Source organism: Lipophrys pholis (genome assembly GCF_963383615.2).
Source record: "Lipophrys pholis genome assembly, chromosome: 1".
Lineage (NCBI taxonomy): Eukaryota > Metazoa > Chordata > Actinopteri > Blenniiformes > Blenniidae > Lipophrys > Lipophrys pholis.
The window spans coordinates 43,786,649-43,804,108 of record NC_137635.1 but is presented as its reverse complement, the minus strand read 5'-3'; the positions used below and the strand labels follow the sequence as shown (position 1 = coordinate 43,804,108).

Genomic DNA, 17,460 nt, shown 5'->3' with positions numbered 1-17,460 from the left:
GTTTTGGGGAGTGGGGGGAGGGACCCCTGAACGTGGCCACAACCTCACCGTTCCTGTGTGGCTCCATCGATCGACCCACATTATTGATCCGGTCATCATGCCTCTAGTTCTTTAATTTTGCAGCCCACTATAAAAGTTCCATTTAAAAGATTGTATTTTTATTAATCTATTTAAAAAAAATAAAAAAAAAAATAAAAAAAATGAAGAGGTAGTCGGTCGGTGCCTCTACAGTGGAACAACCCACAGTTTTATACACATAGATTTTGTTGTGCTTGAGTAGACACCATTTTGTATGGTTTTCGTCTCCTTTCCTCACCCCCTTCGCCCCGCTTCAATATCTGTGTATAACAGTCTGTTCTTATGTAAAAAAAAAAAAAAATAATACTGTAAAAAAAAAAAAAAAAAAAAAATGCTAGAGGAGAACCGTGGAAATAAAAGTATGTGAAAATACTGTTTTTACTTTTGTGTTGTTCGTCTTAATGATCACTGGCTTTGTTTATATTGGTAACTTTTAGTTTATTTATTTTTTATTTTTAATAAGACTTCACACAAGTGAGAAAACATTGTTTGGCTTCTGTTACTGGGTAGTTCGCCTGAAACATGAAGAAATGTGGAAAAACTGAGCTTCAACTGGACACACATTATTTTTAAACATAATCCTGTATATAACTTTACAAATATGACATGATTACAGTCAAATATCAGCCCATTCGATTTTTTTAATCAGAAAAGGTCAAATTGTTTATGCCACTTTAGAAAAAGATTTCTAGGGCATGATTTATTTTCATGTTCACTTCAAAGTGACGACATAGAAAAATATCCTTTAGCACCTTTGACATTTTCATTTTAGTGAATTCAGTGAGAAATTCGTCAAAGGATCAAACATGAGTGGAACTGCAGAGGTTGTGGGAACCAGGAGGTTTATAACATTAAGGCCACGATATAGAATTATTTAAATTGCAACAAGCTGGGAAACATTTCTCTCCGACTTCTCCATACACTGACTTTGAAATATATGATTTGGGTTTATTTAGACACTTAAAGAGATTGTCTTCCATCATCTGTGGTCCTCAGACAAGGTCTTGCTGAATCGGCCTCGGCGGTAAACCAAATCGAGATGCAAGTTTCTGTCACATCGACACCTCGGCGTTAAAGCTGAAGTGTGAAAGCAGTGAAACGGGCAGAAATAACAGCAGCTGATCGAATCTGAAAGGAGACGTGATCAAAAAACCTCCGAACAGGATGTTTGAATGTGCATCACATGAAGAGAAGCTCCTGGATTTCTCCTTTGAATGGCAGATCGTTTATCACCTCCTCGACCAGCTGAAAGCCGTGAAATGCTCACATTAAGTGCTCCTGTGCTTTCAGAATGTTCTTTTTTTGGGGGGGGATCAATTTAGAAATGTGATTTTGTAAAGAAGATTGGAAACTAATTATCCTGTGCTCTTTTTTTAATCTCCCTGACACTGTATACGCTGAAGGTAAAGGTCATTTGATGACGCTGTGCACGATCTTTTCTTTTAGGAGGATGTAGAAAACTATTTTGTTCGCATTAACTGGGAACATATTCTGCTTTCCTCCTACAATACAAACGTGTTGGATGTTGCAGAAGAAGGCGTCGATGTGTGAGTGTCGGTTTCCCCTGTGACGGACTGCAGGGTGCACCCTGTCATTCGCTCGCTCTCTGGATGAATGACTGCTCTGTTGTAGTCCCTCCACCAGCAGGTGGAGCCGTCAGATCACAGCTGAGTACACACACGCGCACGCACGCACACAAACCACGCAGAAACGCTCCCTTTTAGCAAATGCACTGGCTTTATTGTGAATGTTAAATACCAAAACTCAAAACAAGCACCTGCACGATGAGCTCGGAAACATACAAATGCGGTAATCTTAACACTCTTAAATTTGTTTTTATGCCTTTTCTCTTTAGACTCGACACACAAAAAAGGCAGTTAAGCTTAACTGTAATTGTTGCATGCTTGTTATAAGATGTAAAGCACAGTGCTGTGGGTAAGAGCATGAGCACACGCCGACATTTCTACTTTTCTTTTGGAGGGGAACGAAAAACCTCGCTCAGCGCGGAAGATTTCACATGCAGCATGCTCTCAGTCACAGCAGGGAATGCTAATTTCTCAGTACAGTTATCTGCTTCGGTATGGCAGTTGGCAGCATATATTGAGGTGGATGAGAGAGAGGGAGAGGGAGGAGGGTGGAGGCAGTTGGTGAAGCAGAAGATGACAACCAGAGGTTTTGTCAGAGTTTAAAGCAGAACGAAGGTTCACTGTTTGCAGGTGAGACATGCATGCCACTGGATTCAATGAGTGAGGTGATGTGGGTGAGTCTCCTTTGGGTGGGGGCGGGCGGGGGGGGGGGGGGCCTTTACAGGTGGGTCTTCTGGAGTTTGGCAGGTAATCTGTGAGAAATCAGAAGGTGCAGGACGACTCCATCGACTGGCAGATCTGAGCCGACACTTCATCCGGCGGCCTCTCGGCGTCGATCTGCAGGAAGAGACGAAACACTGCGAGGCATTTTTTTTTTTCCAGGAAAAGAAGAAGATGAGAGTCTGCGGCTGCGGACTGATGACCTCAATACTAGCCGTGGCATTTAAGCCCACACATAAACGCTCCAGCACCTCATGTGGCATTTAGATGTTCAAACAGCTCATTTTTAAAGAGAAGGCCTGTGATTTCCCTCCTCACGCTCACTTCAGTGGAGACACCACTGAAGAGAATAAAGCTCACAGCACAGAGGACTTCTCCACTTTTATTTTTACGCTGTATCAGACCGTTGGCCAATTAGTTCATGGTCCAAAACTACTTTTTAATCGCCTGTTCACGATCCACTTTTTCTCACACTGAATTAAAAGAGTCTTTCCATTCGACATGTACGAAACAATAGAGACTCAATGGGAGGTGCTTCTATACATTTTTTATGTTTTGAGTGTCACACATTGAATATTGGTCTATCGTTAACATACACCTGAATGATTAATGCAAGGAAAGAAAACGCGGAATTCAGTATTGACTTCCCAAACTTTTAGAGTCCTCTCTAGATCTAGATTATGTGCAGGGATGTATGATATTCAGAGGTAACAATGTTTTAACACTTCATTACTCAAGTGCAGTTTTGTGTATCTGTTACCATTACTTTAAGTATTTACTTCTTTGGAGGATTCTATTTTAATTTCAGTGCATTTGAACAGAGTCGTCTTTGCGTTTGACTCCTCACTGGATCATCGTCAAAACTTTTAAACGGCATTCATGCTGCTTCATATAAAGTTCAGGTAAGTTATCTGATTTTGTTAAATAATTTAGATTCCGACTTAAAACTACGCTTTTAAGCTACTTCCTGTCGTTACTGATGATTAAACTGTAGAGAAACGTTGCGCCATAACAAGGGTTATGATGTTTGTCTGCACATGTGCATACAAATAAATTTAAAAGCTATTCATGCTCTTTTACGCTTCAGTACATTTCAGAACTATTAATTTATTACTTTTACTTCAACTTCAGTAAATAATATGAGTACTTTGCCACATCTGCAGGTTCAACTCATATAAAGTTCATCTCTGAAGTTTTGATGCTGACGTATACAACAAAAAGCTGTGCCTGTGTGTGTGTGTGTGTGTGTGTGTGTGTGTGTGTGTGTGTGTGTGTGTGTGTGTGTGTGTGTGTGTAAAGTGGCTTTCAATTGAGACAGCGTGGATCTATATGCTCCTTTATTTAATGGAAGTACTTAATGGACTCCTGAGGCCCTAATGTTACCGTGTGCAGAAGCCTCTTGCGTTCGTAATGCGCCGCCACGGCCTGGCTGTCGTCACAGAAGCTCTCCACCCTCCTCTGCAGGTCGCTCGGGGGGCCGGAGGGTCTGCCGCGACACTGCAGGCGACTGGACATGGTGTCGGCCGAGCAGCTGAGCAGGAGCACCGCGCCGGGTTCCCCCATCTGACGGAGAAGAAGAAAGTTTACATGGTTGACTTGTCTGAAATCGCTGTCTTTGTTTCTCAGGCGCATAACATCTCGTCACATTTAAACACTCCTATGGAGGGTTGATCTATTCTGGTTTGAAATATTCATTTTTCTTGCCACATGTCTGCATTCTGCTGCTCTGACCTTGGCCTCGTACTCTTCAGCCTGTCTCAGGTCTCTGGGGAAGCCGTTAATCACCAGACCTTTTCCCTGCCGGACCGACGAGCCCACCGCCTCGCACAGCAGCTCCAGCAACGTGTCCTGTGAAACACACACACACACACACACACACACACACACACACACACACACACACGCACACAATTATTTACAATGGACACACAATGAAAAAAAAAAAAACTATTTAGTGAAGTTCTACAAAAGCTTCAATATATATATACAGAATTTCTGACAAATGAACACTTTAATTATTTGATAAAGAGTCAAGAGTCAGTCGCTTTATTGTCATTGTCATGAACACAACGAAATTCCGTTGTAGCAACACAACCGACATAGCATGTTGTAGGAAAAAGAGTGCATTAATGGTTGCAAATAGCATGAATATCCCAAATAGCCATTATAATAAGAGAGTCCAGTGCAGGCACAAAATGTAAATAGTCCTTTTTTTTTTTAGCAGCAGCAGCAGCAAGAGACATTACAGAAAAAACAATCGTAAACAGGGGCAACAAAAACAGAGAGCACATGGGCAGATTGTGGAGTAATGTTGTTGTTGAAGCGATGCAAAGTCCAGGTCCCAGTTCTTGTATTGCAAAGACCCAGCAATGGAAAATATAAATAAATAAATAAAACGTTTACCAAGAAAAACACAATTAGATCACAAATTACTTCAATTTGCACAATAAATCTGTCAGGTCTGACTTTCACAGTTGGCTATTACACAGCAGGTGTTTCCTTTAAGGGAATAACGGTTTCACAGCGCTATTACGGTTTCATTTCAGCTTGGAGTGTGTTTTCTTCAGTGTCACGTGCACGCACACACACACGTGCACGCACACACACACACACACACGTGCACACATTTGCACGTGCACACACAATCAGATGTGCGTTCAAAGAAGTTTACCGCTCAAGAAAATAACTTTCTTACTAGAAGAACTATTAGATGTACTGATTAATGGCCGTGTCTCCAACCACGTCTTCTCCAATCTCATTTTTGAGAATAAATAATACACGGCGGAGCTAATATTTATTTTCAACGACTAAATCTTAGTTTACTGAAAACGGATGAAAACCAATAAAATGAGCCATGTTGTCCCACTAGGAGTGTGAGAAATGTGAGGCAACAAATATGGAATGATTGTCGCTTTCACAATCACAGGGAAAACATGCAAACTCCACACATAATAGTTTGGATTCGAACCAATAACAACTAATAATGTAATCCCTTGCCAATGGTGTAATAGGATAGTTGAGCTATCATGATGACTTTTGGCAGTAATCTGATAAGTCATTACAATAAAGAGTAGTATTAAAAATATATTTTAAAGTTGTAATAATACATAAATAGGACTGCATGGAATAAATGCTTTTTTGCAGTTTTTTTTTGCAGCTTGCTTATCAAAAATATGCTTAGTTGCTTAGTATTCATCGTATTCATTCGTTAAGGATACATAACCAAAAACTAATAATACTTCATTATATCTCCTAATTCTTTTCCATATGAAGCCATCCTACTTCTGGGATGCGGTGGGAAGCCACATCACAGCGCTCCTGGGAGCTGATGGAGGTCAAGGGTCAAGCTCAGGGACTCAGTAGTACTGACCTCCGCTGTATAAATCCAACCTGCAAACTCCTGATCCCAAACCAGCTTCTCTAACGTCCAGGCCTCCACTTATCAAACATATGACGCAGCACTCAATTATGATTGTTTAAAATATTTTATAAAATATCATATTACTGTTACTGTTGTTGGGGTTTCCTTTAATTTGTACAATTTCTCTTGTGTGGTGTCAGAGTCTGGAGGAATGCACAAGCGGGCACGCTGACCATGGTGGGCGTGTCGCCCTCATCAGGAGGATCAGTGGCAGGTGAGCGTCACGTTGCTGCAGAGAGGAGCGGTCAAACTGTTTGCTTCGGTGCACACATGCCTGCGCAGGTATTTATGGTGACTTGAGGTTTAGTTTGACTGATATGTGGAGGGTTAAAGTTGTGCAAGCTCTTAACTGACATGGTTTTCTGATTTTCTTCACACTTTGGAATCATTTTAATGTTGGTATAAAAGGAGAATCCCTTTTTGATTTTGCTTTAAGATTAAAAGAGCCTAGATTGGTGGTGGAGGAAATGAACTTTAAATTTAAATGTATCTACTTTAATTGGAATTTTGTGTGGATGTTTAATAGACAGTGGAAGAGTGTTTTTATCTGAGACGTCTTCTGTCATCATTCATTTAAACTATTAGTTGGTTACTCCTCGACTTCTCATAGAACACAGCAAATCATTTCAATATTATATACACACACACTGTATGTTGGTTTTAATCACTGAAAAATTTGTTTGTTTTAATGTTTGATTTCATATAAAATGATATGGTGAAAATGGTTTGTATAAATCAGAGATGTCAAACCCATTTCAGCCCAGGAGTGATCTACAGCTCAATTTCATCTCCAGTGGGACGGACCACAGAAACGGTGCCATAACAACCTTTAAATTCAAACTTTTCTTCAGGGGGATGTGTGGAGGGTAGTACCGCCTCTGGTGCTTCTCGTCAGTGAGTTTATCATAGAAGAAAAGTCTGGAAGCCTCTTTGCCGGAGCTGCATTGGGATATGCCTCATTTCAATAAGAGAATGTGTTTGTTCAGTTCCTAATTGTTTGTTCTGGTGGACGTTTTCTTCTTGATTACTGTCTGTAATAATGCTACATCTACTTGCTGAGTTTATTAATGGTTGTTGGGCATATTGTAGCTTTTATTGCTGCCAGTTTTAATTGTTTTGTCCTCGTCAGAGCAGCAGCTTCATGATTTCAGTTGTTGTTGTGGGTGATTTTCTCCTGATGGGTCTCTGATTGACTTTGTTTATTGACTTCTGTAGCGTGTTTGCATGTAACTATTACTGTGGATCACTGTCTGTGGTTGCACTGATTTCTATTGTAAGTTATCACTGTTATTCACTGTTTCATATCTCACACATTAATGCTGACGGGTGGAATACATTCCCACAGGGATCATTAAGCACAAGGACCAGCAGAGATGAGGATGGAAGACTCCTAATGGTGACTTTAAGCAGCCATTCACATACTTTGTCTTCAGGTAAGCGGCTAATAATGCTGGTAGGCTTATGATACTGCTTTCTATCTACACAATGCAATCACCCACTTCATAAGGAAAGTAAACTGGAAATCTCCAGGTCTGCTTTCTTTCCACTGTCAACATGCTGGTCCTCAGTATTTCTCTTCATTAGAAGACAGGATCTTGTATTACTCGGGTTGACTCTCGCTGGTCTGAACGGTGTACTCTGTTATATAACGGTCTGGCAATAAAAATGCCATCGTGATGTTATGAATGTTTCTAATATCCAACGTAACCGACTGCAGCCTCCAAGGTTACCATAGAATAATCAATCAAATCTCCAACTGAGCATTGACTTCAGGGAAAAGCTGTTGTTTTTTCCCCAATTTAACCAGGTCAGCGGTTTCCAACATGGTGTCCTGGGTCACTTTGGGGGAGTGTCAAAGATAGTGGGGGTGAGTTTGGGTGAGATTTTGCCCGTTGTATGAATAAAACGTGCTTTTGTAGTTTGGAAGCAGCGTGTGTATTCACCAGTGTTGAGCTTCACTCAGGGTTTTTCCAATTAGAGAAGAGGGTCAGCAGCCTCACTGAGAGTTAATAAGGCAGATCTATGTGTCCGATACCTGCTAATGTATATGTATCTTTACTGCTCTGTGAACTCACGGCTGAGCTGACTGGGAGCACCCTGATGCATGAATTAATCAATTAATATTTTACGAAGTGAAAAAGCCGTCAGGCCTCAGCGTTTGCAGGATGTGAGTTGAGATTTCTTGAGTTTTTTTTTTTTTTTTTGTTCTGTTCGTGTGAAAAAGGGAAAGGTTAAGTGGCCTCACCTCTTCACAGTGACTGCTCTACTACTCTATTCACAATGAATAAAGAACACTCATTTGCTTCTTACGTGGACGTTTTGCGGCTGTGGTGCTCTGTGGCTGTGAAAGGAAAAACTAAGAAAAGGGAAAGGCAGTTGTAATTTATGTTTGGAGAGGACATGACCTTATCGAAGTGCTGCTCGCTGGATATTAATGTCTGACTGTGGAAGCTGGTGTGAGACCCTGAACTGGCAAAAAAGCACCCTACATTAAAAAGTATCAACATAAATATGTAAAGTTCTTATTCTTTGCTGTTGTTGGGCTTAAGCTGAGAGCAAAGGTGTTTGCTGGATGTACTCTCGAGCCCAGAGGTGTCAAACATGTGGCCCATGAGCCAAATTCGGCCCCACCATTGGGATTAATGGATGACAAGTGTAAATATCACAAAGAAATCTGAGCTTTAAACCTTTAAAAAGGGAGAGAGATGAGTCACTTGTTGTATTTTTCTGTTGTGTGGAAATTAATAGAATTAGTTTCTCTGTGTATTATTCAGTACATAGATTACTATATTAAGGTTTACTGAGGGGCTTGATATGGCCCCTAACGGCACCCACGGTGGAGCAGTGGTTAGTGCTCTCGTCGAACATCTGGGTTCAAATATTAACCAGGCCCTTCTGTGAGGAGTTTGCATTTTCTCCCAATGTGTGAGTAGGTTTCCTCCCACAGTCTGAAAACATGTAAAACATCAGGGAAGGAAAGAGAAAGTCATCTATAGTTGATTAGAATAGATTTTCTTTTAGAGCCACCAGCTGTTTTCTGTGCCTATACTGACTGTAAAGCTGTATTTCAACAAGAAAATTAGATGGCACCTTCGGTGTTGCCAGGCAACAGTACAGTAACACTTCACCGAGTCAAGTCGAACTCTCCCAGTGTCATTTTTGTCATTAAAACCTCAGCAGTGAGCCACATGCGATCACATTTTAGATTAAACTCTTAACTCTGATGTGGGCGATATTTGTGTTACAGTGGCTTTCGTAATGTGTCCTGCTGTAAACCTGGAGAGGTGCACTTCAGTAATCCCAATGCGGGATTATTCATCTGTTCTTCACAGACACACACAGAGTCTCTATATAGCTGGTTCACTCGCATAGCAAAAAAAAAATAAGTGCTCTTGTTGCAGAGCACATGGGACATGACCTTAATGTGCAGTAAGAAGCTTAGACAGCTGAGCCTTGCTTGAAAGCCGTCGCTTTCTCTACCGGGCAGACGGAAAGTTCAAGTAAATCTGTGCGTGGGAGTTTTTCATGTGGTCCGCAAATTCACAGTGCATCGCTTTTCTAATCTTCCAAAAATGGAAGGCTTTAATGTTTGCGATTATGAGTTATTGTTTTCTATTTTTGACCCGTGTGTGTGTGTGTGTGTGTGTGTGTGTGTGTGTGTGTGTGTGTGTGTGTGTGTCCTTTTTTAAAGGGACAGGAAAGAAATGATGAAAGATGGGTGTATTTTCTGCCTTACCTTTAGTTAAACACACACTCATGGAAAGCTTTGACTGTCTTTATGTATGTGAGCATTAAAAAGTGAAGCTGGGTCGATACACTCTTTAGATTTGTGTATTTTTCCAAAATTATTGCAGTAATAACAAATCAAATCCACCTACACAGAGCAGGACTTCATCCAGAACTGAATCAATTAAGGCAAAACAATGATTATCATTGATTGCCTTGATAACGCCTTGATTCTATTTTATAGCATTTTAGACAAAAACTAGTGAAAACAATTTGCTGATTGTGTGTGTGTGTGTGTGTGTGTGTGTGTGTGTGTGTGTGTGTGTGTGTGTGTGTGTGTGTGTGTGTGTGTGTGTGTGTGTGTGTGTGTGTGTGTGTGTGTGTGTGTGTGTGTGTGTGTGTGTGTGTGTGTGTGTGTGTGTGTGTGTGTGTGTGAGAGAAGTGGTCCAACAAGGGGAAGGAAGCAGAAACTGTGTAAGGTTTCCCAGGTGATACCTGCATGTGAGCACCCAAAACATATTTGTGGGAAACCAGCAGATCGCAGTCAATTAGTCCTGCGGTCGCATGAGCAGCTGAGGTGCTGCACCGACCCAGTCCCAAAGGACTGAAAGAGGGACGACTGGGACCACCCCTGTGCTCACACCAGTCCCAAGAGGACGGGGGCAATTATTTCTTCATTATCTCGCGCACACTCTCAGCAACAACTCTGAAATCAACCTCAAATCCAGCCGGTTATAAACTCCATTTCCAAATTCATCAGTTACATTTGTCCTGAAAACTTGTATTTTTTGGGGTCTGTTCTGGGGGGGAAAGTCAAATAGTCACTCAGTTTCACGTATTTTACTGTCTACCAACTGTCTGAGAGGGATGAATACTTTACTGAGATCGGGTAGGATTCTGTCAGTTTGCTTTGGAGCTGCGGACAAGATGGCTTTAGGGTGTTTTTAAGCCTCACAAGAAAGGGGTGAAAACAATGAGCCAAGCTTCTGCAGTCAGACCTCTTCAAAACAAGCTGCGAAACTCTGCAAACCTCCACAAAACTAGAAAGTCTGAGAGAAGAAAATCCTCTGGAGGTTTATCAATGCAAGCGAATTCTTTGGGTTTAGCAGTGCATTTTCCTTCTATTAACTATAACTTAGGCTAAATATTGCATAATGATCCCCGAGCAGTCAAGTGATCCTTTTCCATGTCTATTTGTATTCCACTTCTTTCCACGTCGACTTTCCCAGCCGATCGTCTTCTCTTCCTCTCGAAGGTGGCTGTCTCGACTGCCAAACAGCCGCTGCAGGTTAAAACGGAGCGAGGAAGGTCATCCATCCAACCGCTCATGTGGTGATGTTGAAATATCTGCCAACTGTAACCGTGCCAGAGTTCTTTTTTTCCCGGAGAAATACTCTGACAGACGAGTTGCCAGAAGGTGACGCTTCAGTCGGTGGGGAAATCGTAGCGATAGAAGCATGAAACTTTAAAGTTTATTGCTGCGTTCGTCATATCAGGTCAGAAAACATGGATGAGTAACACCCACTGCTGCGGTGGATATGCAAGCATTAAATCAAGCGTGACTTTTATTTCACGAACTATAAGAGTAATCCGAAATGAAGTACAAACCGCGAGAGAAGAAGTCACAAATCACAAAGACTGCTGTGGTTTTACTGCGTTGTGCTGCTTTAACGTTCCCTTCAGGCTTTGCAGCGGGGATGTGGTATCATCTGCTTGTTAACAGTGACACGATAAATTCTGTGGTAACACACGGACGTTGAGGCTCTGCTGTTAATACCAACATAAATAAATATATAGTGATTTTTCACTCTGCGCTACTAAACATAGTTGCACAACAGACTCATGCTTCGCGTGTCAATTGCACTCTCCAATACAGAAGTGTTGCACTATTGCAGCTGTTTGATGTGATATAATGATACTCGGCAGAGTTGCCAAATGTACTCTCATCTTGACACGTGCATCAAATAAATCAGGCATAATAAAAAAACAAAAAAAAAAACATATTTTGGAATTAACTTTTTTTTGTTGAAAACCAAGACTTGGCCTTCAACCATTATTAATGTAATCACAAATGTTTGTCAACTTCTATGGTTTCATTGTGGACAACTTATTTTCTAAAAGTAAGTTAGGAAAAGAGATTTGTTTAAATGTGAGATGTCCTGAGGGAAAAGTACTCAAGTAATTATTCTTGTAAAATGTATGGTAATGAGCACAAATGCTCCTGAGAGCTGCTGGTGATCATGTGTCTCTCTATCACAGTCTAACACACTCCTGCTCTCAGTACCAGAAGCAGGCAAGATCCAGAAGAACGACTCAAATTCAAGCAAGCCAGAAAAATATTCATCTTCTGTATTGCTTTCATTTACTGTTGATGATAATTCTGTTATTACTATGCAATTGTTCAATGATAAGAATGTTTTTGTTTCCTTAAAATGAACTTTTAAAAACTAAATCTGAAGCAGGACTATGGAGCCTGCCATGTTGCATTGGAATGAGTCTCTCAAACACCAGGATGGACAAAACAAATGTGGGGAGTTTAATGGCCACTATAGGTCCTCCTATTTGGCGAACCTTTTAAAAATAAAATGCCAAAACATGTTTTATGTCCAGAAAGGTTTCAGTCATTTGCTAAAACAGCTCGACTGTAGTCTGGGAGCATTTTCAGCACAGTCAGTGTTGTAGTGTGTGTTCCTGGCAGCAGGGTGGTTCACGTGGGATCGACTCTAAATAAACCGCAGTGATGAGAGAACATGGAGTGTGACTGTGTGACTCACTTATGTGTTTATAACAAGTTTTGACAATAATGGGCTCAGAGGTGCAGATATATCCGGATTCGGTGGCACAATCTTTATCCTCTACGTTGAGAAAGCAGAAAAACTCTTTGCTCTGAATAATTAACAGGCCGTTTTCAAAGATTATTGCTCTAAATCATTTTAGTTAAAAATCATCTTCTGTCTGCTGTGACAAACTGTGAGTAGACAAAAAGTTGAAGGACATTTGTTACACATGGAAGCCGATCAAAAACTGCAATTCACTCCGGTGGAGTACACACAACGCAAGTCGCCCGCACAGCGCACATACATACACACACATACACACGCATTACGTTACCATGCATTATGAGCACAATACATTGACCTACAAAGTCCCCTTGCATAACCAGGTCATCTCCTCTATTTCTTGTTTTCTTGGTTTATTTCTTTGTGTGTGTGTGTGTGTGTGTGTGTGGGGTGGGGGGTGGGGGGGGAGATTTATGTTCATCTCTGGAAACTGGCACACAATCAAACCATCCACCTGAGGCTGGTGCGTTATTACCCACATCAGTATATTTGAACCATGGTCCTTCACTCACTGCTCATCAGATTGTTTACCTCACATGGTGTCCTGTGCATCAGGCTCTCGCATGCTCTGGTAGTTTTCTGTTGATTTTCTTGTATTAATCCTTTTTTAAAAATAATTTTTGGGACCCTCCAGGCTGCTTCCAGGTGCAAAGCTTCAATGCTATCCTACTGACATGACACCTCCTGCCTGCCCTGACTGTCATATTCTGTTTTCAATCGCTTTCTTCATCTTAAACCTCTTTTACAAAACTAAATGTTCACTAATGAACCAACCATAGCCTGACCCTAAAATATTGTTTTATTACCTCTGCCACAAAGGTTATCAAATCACCAGCGTTTATGTCTGGTGTCGGTTAACTAGATATCTAAAAAAATAAGAGATGATAATTGGTACACAGGTGCATTTTGATTAAAGGAAGAACCCGTTAAATTTTGGTGGTGACCCAGACCAAAATAATTTTTACAAATTTTCATTTTGCTATGTATTGTTACATGCTTGGCCTGTCACTTTAAATGACAAGTGCATTGTGGGGCGTGGAGTTGTAGCATGTTTTGGTATTGGAAAGTAGAGTTTGTTGTTGTCTTGTTGCGCTCTGGTGATATACTGCACGTGTGTGAGAAATGAGCGGCGTTAGTCCAGTGTGTGCTAAAACAGGAATAAAAGGCCACAATTCTGCAACTGCCAGTAGCAATAAGCCAGGCTTCTCAACTATGGTTGGGATGATAACCTGGAAGAAGTCACTTATGAGTTGTCCTATCTTGTGTTTTTTCAAATTATGAAATGAAATCTTGGGATCACCAAACTTAATAAATGAATAAAGGCAGTTGATCTGGATGTGGGAAATGTGTCCTTTCCCTGTGTCCATGTCTACCCTTGGTCGAGGTCAGAAATCTGATTGCTCTTGTCTGAAAATGTAATGGTTTCTCCCATTTCCCATAGGTTAGTGCGGGTAAAGGTACACACACACACACGTATCTATATATAGAAATTATATACAGTAGGTTTGAACATTTGAACTCTGTGTGTATGTGTTGTGATGTTAAATGTCACTGCCTGGCAGTCAAGTCTCCATACAACCCTCATTATTAATCACTGGCAGCAAAATGCAACACTGCCCATTATTGCTTCAGTCCTAATGAGACCTGTGGATACTGAAAATGAGGCCAACCTATGTGTCACCTTTACCTAATGCACCTATGATTTGGATTTAAGCCTCATTTGGTGACGTTAATGTGTCAGGAGATGATGTGGATTAGAACAAATGTTCTGTATCTTCATTACTTCCAGGAGGAAAGCGTTACTCAGCCAGAGATAGAGAGAGAAACATGGTCATAATAAAGTCGCCAGGGGATTGGCAGCATGTATGGTGTAGGTTAAACAGCGACTCATATTAACGCAATCGGTGATTGTGTCTCACTGTGAAACCTCTGTGAGGGATCTTTGGCCCCGTTTACCAGACAATGCTTTCAAGTGAAAATAGATAAGCTTTGTCGACGATGATGCTTCAAGCCACTTTTCAGATTCTTTTTTTTTTTTTTCTGAAACGCAGATACCACGCCAATAGAAAATAGCTCCTCTGCACATGTTGGGGTAGATGGACAGTAACTACTATGTTTGCCTCCAGAGGGTCATGACTCCACCGTCCGTATTCTCCAGGGACTTGGTAGTTTAATAGTTGAGTCACCATAATAACAATCCAACTTGGTCGTCTCTCCATATGACTGTACAGTATTTGTACTTTCCATTGTTCATGTTTACAGTAGGGATGCACGGTATTAAAAAATGTGCTGAAATGCAGATATTTGTAAAGCTACATTTTGCCAATTTCTGACAGCATAAAAATACAATCAAATTATGATTCTTTTGACAACCTGGTGATGGGACTGATATTGTTTAGAAGCTGCTCCCATACCGAAATTAGATAACTAATGCAGCTTACAACAATTACTTTCTGTAACATTTTTTAAGACAAAACTGTGAACTATAATTTTCTCAGGAGACAAGAGGGCATGAAATGCTTAGTAATTGTTAACCATTTCTGGTTGCAGGAATAATAAAAGGGCACTCGGCTTTACAGAACATAAATTAGTTCCCCATAAATAAATGAATAAATCAGAATTAGTGGGCTGCAGGTGATTCACAGACTCTTGTGTTTACTTAATCAAAGCGTGTGGTCGTACAACAGTTCTAAAAATATAACTGTCAACTTTAAACTAAATTCAGACTATACTACAATTTGAGGTGGAAGCAGGGACAATTTGATGATGTGCAAGCAAGCAGCTCAATTTCACTTGAGTGGGTCGAACTGGCGCAAAGAAAAGAAGGAATAAAAAGAGATTGGCATGATATTGGTGTTTCAATTCTGTTTTCACTATAATTTCGTTTATTATTTATTAATTTTATAAAAAACAAATATCAACAGTTGCACCAATATCATTATCCAATAGCCAATATCACAGTTTATATCGTATTGTTCTGTGTGTTGTTTCATTATAAAAACAAACACCTGCCGTTTCTGTGTAAACAGACATCGTTTTCAAAACGCCGAAACCAAAAAGCAAAAATGAAATGCTGTCGTGTAAACGCTTTGTCTGCACGCTTCCTGTTTACTGCAAAATAAAAGCAGTAATGTCAGCTGCTTCAGTGCTACTGTCACCACTGTCATTTCCGTAGCGTGAATTCCCTCAGTATATTACTGAGTGGGTTCAATCCACCAAAGTGACAGCCAACAAGTCACATCCCCTGCATGATTTAGAAACAGACTGTCCAGTGCCTGCAGGAATGAAGATGCATGTCGCTGATGGGTAACTACCACTCTCTGCTCCGATGAACATATTTATGTCCTCTAAGAAAATGTGTTTTCATTCGAGAGTGTTTGGGCGAGGGCGGGGGGGGGGGTGGATGGAGGCCATTTATCTGCTTCAACTCGGCCTGTCAGGCTGTTTCCAGCACCGTGATAGGCTCGGACAACTGTGCCAGCTGTGTCTGGTACACGAGATGTGCCGTCTAAGTGAAAGCCATTTTGAGAACCCTTGATTGGATAAGATTCCAGCCTCAGTCTTCAGTTTATTTAATCAAGCCTGCGGCTGAAAAAAACACCCTGCTTCCTGGAGTATGTCAGTATATTATCTGGCTGAAAGCCGCCGCGTTCTTCATCTTTCTAGGGCAGCAAAGCTTCATTTCTATTTCCTTGACAAACTTTATTTTCAAAAACTCGTGGAAAAAAAAAAGGATCAGGCAGACCTTGTTTTCAGACGACTTGTAGCTTTCACAGTTTTGCACAAGCCTTCCCAGCAGCTCACCTGCCAATCAAAAAGCATGGGTAGTGGTTCTGTGACGCCTCTGCAGATGGAGCTTTGTAACCGTTTGTGCTGATTACCCTGTTTTTACAGTAATTCTAAATGAGTCGCCCTCGGACTCGATCTTCAGGTCCAGATTCCAGTAAAATGTGCAGTTAGGGTCTGCGTGCGTGAAAGGTATGACACTGAAAAATGGGCACACGGTGTTCTTATCTTCATCCACAATATGACATCTCTTTTTTTTTTTTTTTTCTCCAATAGACACAAGCAGAAAGATATCTGAAAATAGAGAAAAGGACGGCACAATGTGGAGTCGGATTTTGATCACAGATAAACACAGCGTTGGTTGATTCAGTCTTCCAGCTACTATACCTGGTACCACTGCGGGTTTTCTTTCGTATCTTTATGTGAAACTACAATCCCAGCTCAGCGTTCAAATACTAATAATGTTTTAGATACAATAAAACATTCATTTAATGAAGGAAATATACATATTTCAAACACTTTCTTAACCATTGGGCACAAATAGACGATATGGAGGTGGGAGAAAACCTTCCTCTAGCTGCTACCAGGGGGATCCTGAGGACTTTAAGTCCTGGACCGACCTCGGCGTCCAGCTTCTGCATTTGCAATATCTGCAAAAAGAGTCGAGCAAGAAACGGTGTGCTCTGCTTTCTGGCTTCTCTCCATGTGGAGTAGAGGCCGCTTCACTCTGTTCCTCACAGATGGCCGAACTCTGCATTCGATCACGCAGAGTCAGATCCACAAACACCCCAAAGGAAGGTAATTTCAGCCACCTCATCCTCGCAGTGACTGTCCAGAGTTTCTGATTCTAGACGACAGCCAGGATCTGCGCGAACTTGTAAACACTCAGACTTCATGGGTTACTACTTCCTTTAAATAGTAAATGGACATTTTACCACTTTAGCCGCATCCACACACTTTACGGAATCAGTCAGGACATTCATGAATGGCAGCAGTTACCATATAAGCTGCTTAAAGACAATTTGAAAAAAAAAAAAAAAAGTGGTTCAGTGTTTTGCCCAAGGGCGAAGAAAGATCGCACTGCCAACCTCAGGATCAGAAGTTGACACGTTTTACCAACGGAGCCACATTTCTCCCAACTTACCAATACCTACCATGCCAACGTTGTACAATTTCATGATTACAGATAAGTTACTGCCTCACTATTGAACAACTCCTGAGCTTAAGTTAAACCATCAGCCTTCAGCGTCTTCATTCTATAAACCCACGATTTTGGTGGTGTTCTCTCTCGTCGCCATTAAGA

The 17,460-nt window shown here is 41.1% G+C and overlaps 1 protein-coding gene across 1 annotated transcript in view; it reads right to left on the bottom strand.

The window, feature by feature from the left end:
* Positions 1–1,793: 1,793 nt before the first annotated feature.
* Positions 1,794–17,460, bottom strand: part of ak5 (adenylate kinase 5) — an 87,809-nt gene continuing 72,142 nt past the window's right edge. The window contains exons 12-14 of the mRNA XM_080479743.1: positions 4,116–4,232; positions 3,768–3,947; positions 1,794–2,501 (exon numbers count right to left, since the gene is read on the bottom strand). Of these exons, the coding sequence (XP_080335869.1) occupies positions 2,427–2,501; positions 3,768–3,947; positions 4,116–4,232 (372 nt within the window). The 3' untranslated portion in view covers positions 1,794–2,426. The remainder of the gene's footprint in view (positions 2,502–3,767; positions 3,948–4,115; positions 4,233–17,460) is intronic.